The 12,386-nt window shown below is 44.6% G+C and overlaps 1 protein-coding gene across 2 annotated transcripts in view; it reads right to left on the bottom strand.

The window, feature by feature from the left end:
* BANP (BTG3 associated nuclear protein) overlaps positions 1–12,386 on the bottom strand; it is a 517,523-nt gene that overhangs the window by 25,440 nt on the left and 479,697 nt on the right. For both annotated transcript variants that reach the window (XM_030204572.1, XM_030204573.1), the window contains exon 12: positions 1,427–1,570. In XM_030204572.1, coding sequence (XP_030060432.1) covers positions 1,427–1,570 — 144 coding nt within the window. The remainder of the gene's footprint in view (positions 1–1,426; positions 1,571–12,386) is intronic.

Below are 12,386 nucleotides of genomic sequence, written 5' to 3'. Positions count from 1 at the left end.
TGGTCTTTAGAAAGACCATTAGTGTAGAATTACAGCTGAATCATGAGATAAGCAGTCTGGTGAACGATATTGACTTACAACTTTCTCCAACGTCTGTCCAGACTTGATTACTATAACTCACTTTATTGGGGCATTTTGCAGCAGAGTATGAAGGCATCGCAATTACAGAATGCTGCTCTTTATTGACATAGTGAAGATACTTACCTGTAGCAGGGATTCTCTGAGGACAGAAAGAAATTGTACGATGTGATACCTGCCAGCAAGCATTCTCAGGAGTAGCTCCACACTCTGGAATTTACTCCCTGAGGGGCTACATATAACGCGGAGACTACCTCTACTTCAGGAAGCAGGTGAAAGCCTGGCTCTTCTCCCAAGCCTTTAATACATACTATCACTGACTATACACTCATTCTGCACCAGGACTAGCTTGCTACACTGTAACTTATCTCTTGCTTAACTATACAAAGAATGATGTTTAGCTAACCATCAAATTATCCCAACTGGCTCTGTACCCCGCATTGAATGAATTCCTTCAAAAAGGCAGTAAATAAATCCTAATAAATAAAATGTTGATCTCATCATATATCTGTTCTTGGTCCCTCAGCTATATGGTAAGCCATATTGTAGAAAATCTTTAGCATCATATCTATGTTAGTTGAATGTTCTAATGCTTATTAGGTGATCATTAGTATTATGTTAACATTGTATTATATCTCTGGTATTTGAATTCCAGTGCTGGTAAATGTGTATTTTTTTGATACTGTTTCTTGGTAGTTCTATTATTAGGTTTCAATTACTGTTTTGTATTTATTTTTATTCTTGGTTATTTTAATATTATTATGCTGTTAACAAAATTGTAAGTTTCATGTTAAACTGTACCTGCTGTACACTGCGGGTAATAAGTCCCAATAAATAAATAAAATCTTTCTTCCCTATACCATCATCTCATTTACTCATTGGATCTTGGAACTTTATCTGCCTCCGGGGTCCTGAGTGTCTAACAGGGAGAATTTCTAAGAATGCTACCCTGAAGGTCTGGATTTCAATTTTCGACCTAAAAGCCTAAACTTGTATTTCAGAATATCCCTCCCAATCTTCGCATCTCACTGGTACCCATATAACTGACTCCTTCTCAGCACTGACCAAAATCCTATTTAGGTGCCTGTGAGATTTGCCACCTTTGCACCAGGCAGAAAAGTTACCAAATGATCCTTGTTCCCATTAGACACCCAACTATCTACTTTCCTAGTGATCACGTTGCCAACTATAATAGCCTGGACAGACATCCACCTGCATCACCAGGAGGGTCAACCGCTATTAAACTCAACGGATTTTCAGGCATATCCTTAGGCAATTATTCTCACTTTCTACAAAACAGCTCATATAACATATTGGGAGATGGATAACTTGCTTTTAAAATACAAACCTGTGTAGTAGCAGAAGGGTCGGTCACTGGTGCTAACTGGACATACTGGACCTGGATATCATTTCCTTGCAAAGGAGACCCATCTACCCCCCCAGCTGTAGGATCAGTTGAGGCAACTGCTATCAGCTGAGCACCCTGTAACACCTGCAAATAAAGAAACCAATTACTGAGACTTGATTTCTGATAACAACTGTTCTATAAACAAACTTGCAACCAGCTTCACGGAAACATATGGAAGCACAGACCAGATGTGGAAACCAATCGAGTGATGTTCAGGAGAAAATATGAAGGAGTTTCCAAAAATGTGGTTAATTTATTATTATAGTTTTGATTAGCACCATACAACATAATAACAAAGAAAGCATCCCAAAACTACAGAGCTTAATAATCAATAATACACTGAGCTAAAATAATACAGTGGTGAACTTTTATTCTATATGTCCACAAACCTTAGAACGACCATAACAGTGGTGACAAAGCATGGCTAATTTATATTTTGTAAAGAATGTAATTTTTTAAGGAGTCCATCTTACATGAAAGCTCAGAAGCCTGGGTTAGTTAAATGTGGTTACATAGTAACATAGTAGATGACGGCAGAAAAAGACCTGCACGGTCCATCCAGTCTGCCCAACAAGACAACTCATATGTGCTACTTTTTGTGTATACCCTACTTTGATTTGTACCTGTCCTCTTCAGGGCACAGACCGTGTAAGTCTGGTCAGCACTAGCCCCGCCTCCCAACCACCAGTTCCGCCTCCCACCACCGGCTCTGGCACAGACCGTATAAGTCTGCCCAGCACTATCCCCGCCTCCCAACCACCCGCCCCTCCTCCCAACCACCGGCTCTGGCACAGACCGCACAAGTCTGTCCAGCACTATCCCCGCCTCCCAACCACCCGCCCCTCCTCCCAACTACCGGCTCTGGCACAGACCACACAAGTCTGTCCAGCACTATCCCCGCCTCCCAACCACCCGCCCCTCCTCCCAACCACCGGCTCTGGCACAGACCGCACAAGTCTGTCCAGCACTATCCCCACCTCCCAACCACCAGCCCCGCCTCCCAACCCCGGCTCCGGCACAGACCGTACAAGTCTGTCCAGCACTATCCCCGCCTCCCAACCACCAGTCCCTGGCACAGACCGTACAAGTCTGTCCAGCACTATCCCCGCCTCCCAACCACCAGGTGCTGAATTTACTACAAATATGTTAGGTTGTTACTTTTTTAATTAATTACTTTCGCATGCTGCTACTTCTACTAATTGAAAATAGATATCAAGGGATGAGTTATTGTAGGGGCACTAGATTCAGATGCTACAATTTAATTGCTCAGTATATAGGAGCCTTCCTTTATTTCAATCTTTACTAAACCCCCCCCCCCCCCCCCAACACACACACAAAAAAAAAAAACTAAACAAAAATCTTGGGGCTGCCGATATTCAGAGACAACTGGGTAGTGCTGTTGAACATCCCTGCCAACCAGCTAGGTTAGGGACAGTCCAGGGATGGAGCCAACACTTAGCCGGTTAGCCGTGATATTCAGCCTGCTAACTGGCTAAGAAAGCATATAAAGTCAGGATGGCAAAAAGGCTGTCCTTATTTCATGTGCTGAGTTAACCAGGTGAGGGTATGAATGTTGGCTGGGCCCAGGTTAACTTCCAGGCCAACACACTTACTCAGACATTCAAGCTGCGCATGTCCCAGCATTGAAAATCTGAGGTTAGGTCAGGCTGCAGCTGGAAGCAGCTTACAAGCCACTTACCCCTGTGGGCTGAATATTACCCTCTTAATGTATAACACCACACTATGAAAGATCCAGCTTAGTCAGGGTCGACATACAGCCTTCCAGGCTGCATGTATCAAGATTACAAGACTAAGAATTAAGAAGTCATTTTAGGCTCACTTTTCTTCTGATATCATAATAAAGTAGGTTTCATCTACAGAAAGTAAGACAAAGCTTTCCCTTCAGTATTACTTAAGGGCCTTATATACAGTTCAGCAAAAAATTGTGTCAAAGGTGGGGAAAGGGAGAAATCCTTCAGGCCACATTGTGTCCACAAAAGAGACATTGATAAAACAGATCCTAGGTTTGTTACTATCCACATTTTCAATTGTCTTAGCATCTTGTTTGACAAACAACGTCTTCAACAAATTAATTGCATACTCTAGCGGAGAAGAGGACTTCCTGTCTGCACAAAAGAAAGATTGGCATGCATGAAAGTCAGATTTCTGACCCTATTGCTGACAACCAGGCTGGTACAGAGGGGCATTTTCTTCTTATCCTATAGTTCTTTTAGGGCAATGCCCCCTTCCAATGGCAAGGTGGTCTTCTGAGTCACCTCCGTAATAAGGAAGTCCATCCTGGGAAGCTGCAATTATCTTTCTCCTCCAGAACTAACGAGTATAGGTGAGTCATGGCTCTTCCAACTCTCAGCCCCACGTCCGGTGAGACTCATTCTGTTGTAATCAGGTCACTGAATGTCTGGCTCCATCAGGAAGGCCTTAGAAAGGCCTCCAAGCCCCCTCATGATCGATGAAGCACCGCCAGTGCCCCAGAAATAAGAGTACTGAGGGAAAGGGAATGGGGACTTTTCCGTGGTTTTTGCAACTACATTCAAAGCGGTTTACATAGTATATATAGATACTTATTTGTACCTGGGCCAATGGAGGGTTAAGTGACTTGCCCAGAGCCACAAGAAGCTGCAGTGGGAATCTAACCCAGTTCCCCAGGATTAAAATCCGCTGCACTAAACACTAGGCTACTCCTTCACTCCACTCTGCTCCTCTTATGAAACGACCTCAGTACTTTTGAGTCATCCTCCTCTTCAAGAGGGAGCTGTCCCTCTTCTAATGGCTCCTTCAATGATGGCTCCTCTGAACAGACTGAGGCCACATCAGATAAGGAGGGAGAAGCAGAGATAGCCCTCATCTGCCCACTCCTGGAGGTCTAAGCGAGATCTCTTAGGAGCGGGAGGGGCAGCGAAGCGAGAAACTGAAGCACCTTGCAACAACTCTGATTGTTCCTGCTTCAGTAAATAGGCCTGGTGTAAGAGCAATATAAACCCTGGAGAAACCAAAGATCTCGATGCAACTGAATGCTCTGTTGGGCCCTGAGGCTGTGCTCTGCACATGATCAGACAGAGGCTGTTCTTCACCGCCAGTCGGCCCCAACAAAATGGTGCCTGTTCCCATGCTCTCTTGCATCAAAACCGTGCACCGGCCCTGCCAGAGAGCCTGAAGTAAGTCCACGGCATATTCGGATGCTGCGCCAAATCAGAAGACGTGCTGCCACCGACCATTTCCTCTGCATCCCGTGTGATTCCTGGTTTGCAGGATTCTATTTCCCCTCTTATGTCGCAATTGCACTGGTTATCAGTAGAGGCCAGATTACAGTTTAAGGTTCTAGTCTTAATCTTTAAAACTTTTCCTGGAGACTCCCCAGGCTATTTAATTGATCATTTGTTTTTCTTATCAGGAATCATAGTAGAGTTACTAGAAATCTTTTTTATGCTAGAATTTCCTACTGTTCGTAAAGTAAAAGCTTTACATCCTCTACAATCTTCGCTAACGTATGAGGCAGCCTCTAGAGCTGGAACTCTCTTCCTTCTTTTTTTCAGGCAAACAGAACATTATTTCGAGTTTCGGAAATTATTAAAGACTTTCCTTTTTAGGAAATATCTTTCTTGACTCATAGATGTTATATTTACTGTATGTTTCCAAGATTGTGATCATTTTTGTATGCTCCTTCTCTTGATGTTACCCACTTAGATTTGTTGGCTGTAGTGGGCTATAAGACCTTAATGTAATGTAATTACTATGCACATTGTTTCATATAAAGCTGACCTTTCTAAAAAGAATGAATATTTAAAACATTTAAATTTTCTTTTATTTTTAGGCACATGTTGCTTAAGCAATAGTGCCTACTGGAGAGGCTCCATCCGTCTATCGCATCTGGTTGTTTTCAGATGCATATGGTATCGCTCTTTCTACAGAGCAGTAGCCTGAAGAACTGGCAGAGTCCCCAGGTCCCTCTGGCAGGAAAAAAAGCAGCAGTTTTATAGTTCAGCAGGAATTCCCACCAGCATGAAGAGAGAAGCAGTGGGGTAAAGAGTCAGTGAGAGTCCCCAGGAAGCTTTGGCAGGGGAGGCAGAGCTGTCCTGTGAAAAAAATGGATGGGTGAAAGGGCATAGTGTAAACAGAGGGAAGGGGAGGAGCCTAAGGAAGGGGAAGAGAGGCTAGAAGAATGAAGGAGAAGGGCAGAACTGAAAGGGAGGAGCTAGAAAGGAGGAAAGAAAGAGTGGTGGAGTTTAAGGGAATAGGCAGGGTTAGAAAGAAAGGGAATGGAGAATTAATGTGAAGGAGGAGAAGAGAGGAAAAGAACATATCAAAAGGGGCATGGCTACCGAAGAGAAGTGGGTTAAGAGAAGGAGAAGGTTGAGGTGAGAAGGCAGATCATAAGGGATAGAGCAGGGAAGGAAAGAGGAGTACAGGGAGAGAAAAGAGTAAAGGGAGAATACTTGAGGAGCAGAGAAGGAGAGAGAGAATGAAGGGTGTAGCAGGGAAAGTAGAGTACAAGGATGGATGGCAAGGAAAGGGAAAGTGCATGAGTTCATGGCATGGAAGAAGGGAGATTGGTGAAGGGGAGGGAGAGAGAAGCAATAGTGTAAGAGAGTTCAGAGAGTGAGTGCAGGGTGACTGGGGAAAATTCAGAGAAAAGAGGAACTTACAAATCCACAGTCACACATACACTGTCCCTCAATCCCCCACAAGCACTACCTCTCCCAACCTCCCCATCCCCATACGGTAATACCTTCCAACATGCCAATCCCCCAAGCACACACTCACCCCCAACATAGCTATCTATCCCTCAAACATATATATGCACACACATGTATATCACACTATGCCCTGACATCTAACCCAGACGCCCCCAGCTAACCTCACTCAATGTAGATAAATCTATAACATACGATAAACACAAAGCTCACATGCACCATCAATCACTACTCACATACCAAACTTACTTTGCCTACCAATGAACACATCTTTTGGGACAATCTTAATAAATATACTTGGAATAAAGCGGGCAGAGGTGAGATATGATAGAGATATTTAAATCCCTCTGCAGAACAAATGCACAGGAGGTGAGTCTCTTTCAATTGAAAGAAGCTCTGGAATAAGGGGGCATGGCATTAAGGTGAAAGGGGACAGAGTCAGGAGTAATCTAAGGAAATACTTCTTTACAGAAAGGGTGGTGGCATGATTAGAACAGCCTCCCAGTGGAAGTGGTAAAAGTAATGACTGTATCTGAATTCAAGAAAGCTTGGGGACTAGTACATTGATATCTAAGGGATGGCTAGACAGGATAGACCATATTGTCTTTTCTCTGCCACCTTTTTCCATATTTCTGTCTCCTGCTATTTCTACTGAGACACACTTTAGCATGGCAGTTTCAGATGAGTCCCCCACAAGACATATATAAGTCTGTGAATATCTATATATATATTGTTGTTTAAATGATGTTTACTATCTTACTTTTACACTGTTTAATTGTACTTTTCTGTACTGTTAGCCTTCCTACAGATTTTTGTAAGCCACATTGAGCCTGCAACTAGCTGGAAAAATGTGGGGTATAAATTTATTAAATAAATAAGAAAGGAGAAATATACCATTATGTCACACTAAATGCACACTTTTCTGTGTGTTTTAAATAATATAAAATGTGTGTTTCATGCTGCATGGGGATCCATCCTCTTTCTAGTCTGGAAATAATCTACAAAGCCTATTTCTGCAGAAAAAGATTTTTAGTTTTAAGGAACCATTAGACCAACTCTTCACCTCAATTTCAACTAAGCGGGGCACAAGTAAGAGAAACATTAGTTCTTGTTTTCTTGATTTATTCTGGTGATCATAGTCCTAATATCACTACAGCCTGTATTTAAACCCACATCCCAATCCTTACTTCTGGGCTGAGCATCCTTTTCACCCTTGACCCAACAAGATTGTGGTATCACAGATATTTAAAGACAAATAGCAACACCATCCAAATTTCCTCAGGTCCTGTAAACAATGGAGCTGAAGTAGAATGAGTGCTTTAAATTTCTGAAACAACTTGGAAATAAAATGGGAGTTACCAGTACCAACAAGTGGAGAAAAATATGCGGAGCACAGCTCACGGAATTCTTTCCAACCCCACATCTGTGGCTGTATCTGTGTTTCCTCTGTGAGCACATATATGTGCATCTGTGCTCCATACATGTGTGTGTGTGTAAGGAGAGTGGGGGTAACAGTTGGAATAGAGTGGTATTCAAACATTCCATTGGTCTGGAAAGACTACAAGATATTATTATTATTACATTTGTATCCCGCGCTTTCCCACTCAAAGCAGGCTCAATGCGGCTTACATAGTAATAGTGATTACAGGATATTGATAAATAAAAATAAAGTATAACAGAATAACAAAAAGTGATAGGTAGGTAGAGAAGGACAGGGGGTGAAGGAGTAGGAGAGGTGGAGCAAGGGTAGAAGAGGCAATCGGGTTTCCGTCCAGGCCATAGTACAGAAACCGTTCTACTCACTCTAACATCTAAATTTAAACAGGAAATTTCAATTGGAAACAACATCCTCCTTCTACAATTCGATATATATTACCACCCTCGTCTTCAAACCATTTGCATGCCAATGTCCAACAGATCTGAAAGGATACATTGTACACTTGAACCACAAGGTGCAAACTATCCTGTAGCATCTCCATCACTAGATGTCTGTACACATAGCAACCAGTAGCAAACTACATGGTTCAGTCACTAGGTTTCACAATAGAATTAACAACAAAGAAAATGACATACACATCTGAGACACTGAGGCCCCAAGGCTCAAAAGCAAAAGTGGGCGCTAGAGGCCATTGGTGCCGAACAAGCACCCGCATTAGTGCGTGCAGAATGCTCAGATGCTCTGGTGCAGGAAACAATGCGCGCGCCAGAGATTAGTACAAATAGCATGCTAAGGAAGTCAAACGCATGTTAATGAGCTCATTTCCTATTCCCTGCCAAAGCTCAAAGAACAGCATACAAAACAAAGCCGCCTTACCTCTGTAAAAAATAACGCCAGCTGGGAGCAAAGAGTGATTGAAGAGAGGATTTCTAATGATTCTTTAAAATCTGCTGTTTTTTTTATACAATTTTGATGCAAAAGGAAGCCTATGCGAGCCCCTAAGCGCCAGTAGTGAGAAACAAAAGTTCGTAAGTCCAAGCAAACCCAAAAGTGAAAGCACACATTGGCCCTTGTTCCCTGAATTTAAATATAAGCCTTCCAAGATTAAAAAAAAAAATTGAGCAGCTTATATTTAAAGGTGCAGAAATGTGCATCACGTTGGATTTTGCCTGGCGCATGCGCACAGGAGCACTTAAACGGAACGTGCAGGGTGTCAGGACTAACAGCACAGATCAGAGAACGCGCCAGAGAGCGGCGCTGAAGACGACTAAAGCTGGCGAGGGTTGGGGACCCCCGCCAGCTAAGGTACCTGGCGGCGGGGTCGAAAGTGTCGGAGGAGGGGTCAGTGGCTGGAGGAGGCGGGCTAAAATGTGCTCTGAACCCCCCCTCCTGCCAAGGTCTGGCTATGCCCCTGCGCGAAACTCTTCTGCACATGTGCCCAGCACATTTCCCCCCTCCTTGCTTTTGCTTTAACGGTGTGCATATAATTTGCATACCATTTCCTTGAGCACTGGCAGCTAATTTTCTGCGCTGTTTTGGCAGTATTAATTCTGCACTGTTGCTTACCGTGGCAGTTCTGAGCATCAGGGCATGACAGCCAGCACTGCAGGTACTGGGGACTGGCAGCAGGTGCAATGGATATGAGGTGGGAAAAGCATGACTGAATTATTTCTAATTCATGTGCATCTGTGCCTGAATGGCTATGTGTGTCTGTGAATGGGAGAGTACAGAAGAGGAGAGAGGCAGTTTAAAAGGAGCAATTCCCTAAGTACTACGTTTCAGTATATCAAAGTTTCTATGCTGTATATTAGAAGCTGGAACTACTTCTTCCATAGAATGCATTGGGCTATTTCGCAGGCTCTTTTAATTTAGGACCCCCCCTCCCGACACACACACCCACCTCCCCCCCTGAGTCTGATCTGACCCATTTTTAAACTTCTTGTATCTTTTCAGCAGGTTTTCCTCATGCCAAATTTGGTGCTATCTCATTAAATTTTCAGAGTTACTTTGCTCCTAAGACAGAGAGACAGACACACACACACACAGACATACTTGATCCCTGCATATAATTTCTTTCCAGCATTCTTGTGTTGGAAAGATACAAGGGAATTGATTATGGGACATTGAAAGCCATATTTTGCTGAATGTGGAGCCTTTTGTAAACTAACATAAGGATACTGGCAAATATACAGGTATTTCCCAGTTCATACAGTAGGGGCATTTATTTTATCAATCTACACATTCTAAAAAAACACAGTGGCATTGCTTGGAGCATTACACATGTAAGAGGAGCAATTAAGGAGCCAAATGAAATATATATATATATATATACACACTAGTAAAAGAGGCCTATTTCCAACAGAAAGGAAACGGGCACTAGCAAGGTTCCAGGGCCCCCTCCCTACCGCCCTCCCTCCGTCCTCCGAGTTCCAAGCCCCCTCCTCCCTCTGAGTTCCATGCCCCCTACCTGCCTCCCTCCGAGTTCCACGCCCCCCTACCTGCCTCACTCCCTCTCCTCCGAGTTCCAGGACCTGCCCCTCCCCCTCAGCCCCTCTGTCGTCTCAGGACCCCCCCCCCCTCTTGCCCCATGCCGACCGAGTTCCATGCACCCACTGTCGTCCGAGTTCCACAACCCCCGCGGCTCCCTCCTTCTCTCTCTGTGGCCTCCGAGTGCAAACAGGACTTGTGCGGGTGCCCCAGCCCTTCATAAGTGCCAGTTGTTGTTTAAAACGTTTTACCTCCTGCTACGCTGGCAACAATGAAGTCCAGCACACACGGATGTCGCTTCAGACTGCCTTTGCTTTCGCTTCTGTTCAGCTGTTCCTCTGGTCCCGCCCTTCCGCAAACAGGAAATGAGGGCGGGACCAGAGGAACAGCTGAAACAGAAGCGAAAGCAAAGGCAGTCTTGAAGCGGCCTCCGTGCGTGCTGGACTTCACTGTTGTCGGCGTAGCAGGAGGTAAAATGTTTTTAAACAACAGCTGGCACTTATAAAGGGCTGGGGCACCCGCACACGTCCTGCTTGCACTTGGAGGCCACAGAGAGCGAAGGAGGGAGGCGCTGGGCGGCGGAAATTGGAGGAGGGGGGGCGCAGAAATTGAAGGAGAGTGGAACTCAGACGGGAGTGAGGGCCGTCGGACTGGAGTGGGCCCGTGGAACTCGGACAGACAGGAGTGGAAAGAGGGAGGGAGGTAGGGGGTCATGTAACGGGGGGGGGGGGGTGGGGGCGATTGTTTACTCACCTCCGGTGGCTGCTGCTGAGTTCCCTTCCCTCTCACTTTCCATTGGTCCGCCCTGTGACGTCATCCCCAGGGCGGACCAATGGGAACTGTGTTACGAACCCAGGCATCCAGACGTGCAAATTATATATATATATATATATATATGTTTGTTTATTTTATTTTTGAAGCAAGATACCATAGAGCTAAGTATAATTGCCCCATTAATCACCAGCAGAGATTCCAGGTTCGAATGAGTAGTGTGAATGTGTGCATGCTGTTATTTACACACTGAATAGCTGTTTCTAAGATGAATTGTTGTATATAATGTCTCTCTCTCTTTACATACATATTCAGTGTGTGTGTGTTGGGGGGAGGAGGTAGAACCACCCTCTAATAGATTATGGTGTAATGAACCTACTCATAACTCTACAGAGGGTCCCCCCCCCCTTCTGTTTTATTCCTTCCCTCACTTCCATTGGGCTGATGGTCTTTGACCCAGGCCCATGCACCAGGGCTCCTTCCACAACCTGTAAATTGTGAGCCTTTTGTCTACCCAGTCCCCGTCACCACTGCACAATGGCTGAACGTTCCATCCATAGCCCTTCTCCCAGCAGCCGTGAGTGCTGGCTGTATCCGCAGCCCTCACTGACTCCAAAGAGTATCTGACAGATTTTGTGTTCTAGCATCAGATGACCCTCAATTCTCATTCCTTTTTCTCTATGTATGCACATTTGTTTTCTTTACTAGAGTCCTCTGGTTCCTTTGGGCCACCACGTCAATTAGAACCAGGGGCAACAGTGTCCTAAGCCTTCTTCCCCAGCTACCTGGAGATTTCTCACATCTTTATCTGCAGTCCTCCTGTCTTCCTTCTACAGTTGAGTGCAAGGGTACACCTTAATCTTTAGACAAACAGCAGATGTCACTGCATGCCTCACACAGGCTCTGAAAACTGTCTCTGCCAATGCCCAGCTGTTGTTGGCTCAAAGTCTTGGACTTGGTTTCTGCATGGTAGCACAAAGTCCTGCCTCTGAACCACCGGGCTGGACTTGCAAGTATTTCATACAGCTCTATCTTTCCCCCTGATTACAACTTACTGGCCTGGTTTCAAAGAGATAGAAATGAGCAGTCGATAAAATCTCTGACACACCCTTGCGGCTGAAATCTGGCATTTCAAACTAAGTTAAAGGCAGCTTCAATGCCAATGCAATAATAAATAGAGAACTCAAGTACCCTAGGAAGCTTTGCTTATGGAACAAATAAGCTTTATACTGTACAGTGTGTGGCTTTAGACTTCACCGAGATTCATCTGAAATATATTACCATTGTGAGAAGGTGAATAAAGGGAAAGAAGCTGTCTGTCAAGCCTGAAACAAAATAGCTGCCACTGAAAAGTGCAGCCAAAGCACTAATGGTGATGGGTGTAAATAAAAAGAAATGGGGCAGAACATCTGAGTTCCCTCCAGGATGCTGACAATAGCTGCAGTGGAAGGTTTCTTCCTCAGCAGTGGCTTGGCTCCCCTGCCCTTTCCAC

Source organism: Microcaecilia unicolor, chromosome 5 (genome assembly GCF_901765095.1).
Source record: "Microcaecilia unicolor chromosome 5, aMicUni1.1, whole genome shotgun sequence".
NCBI lineage: Eukaryota > Metazoa > Chordata > Amphibia > Gymnophiona > Siphonopidae > Microcaecilia > Microcaecilia unicolor.
The sequence above is the reverse complement of the archived record's forward strand: the minus strand, read 5'-3'. Positions and strand labels throughout refer to the sequence as shown.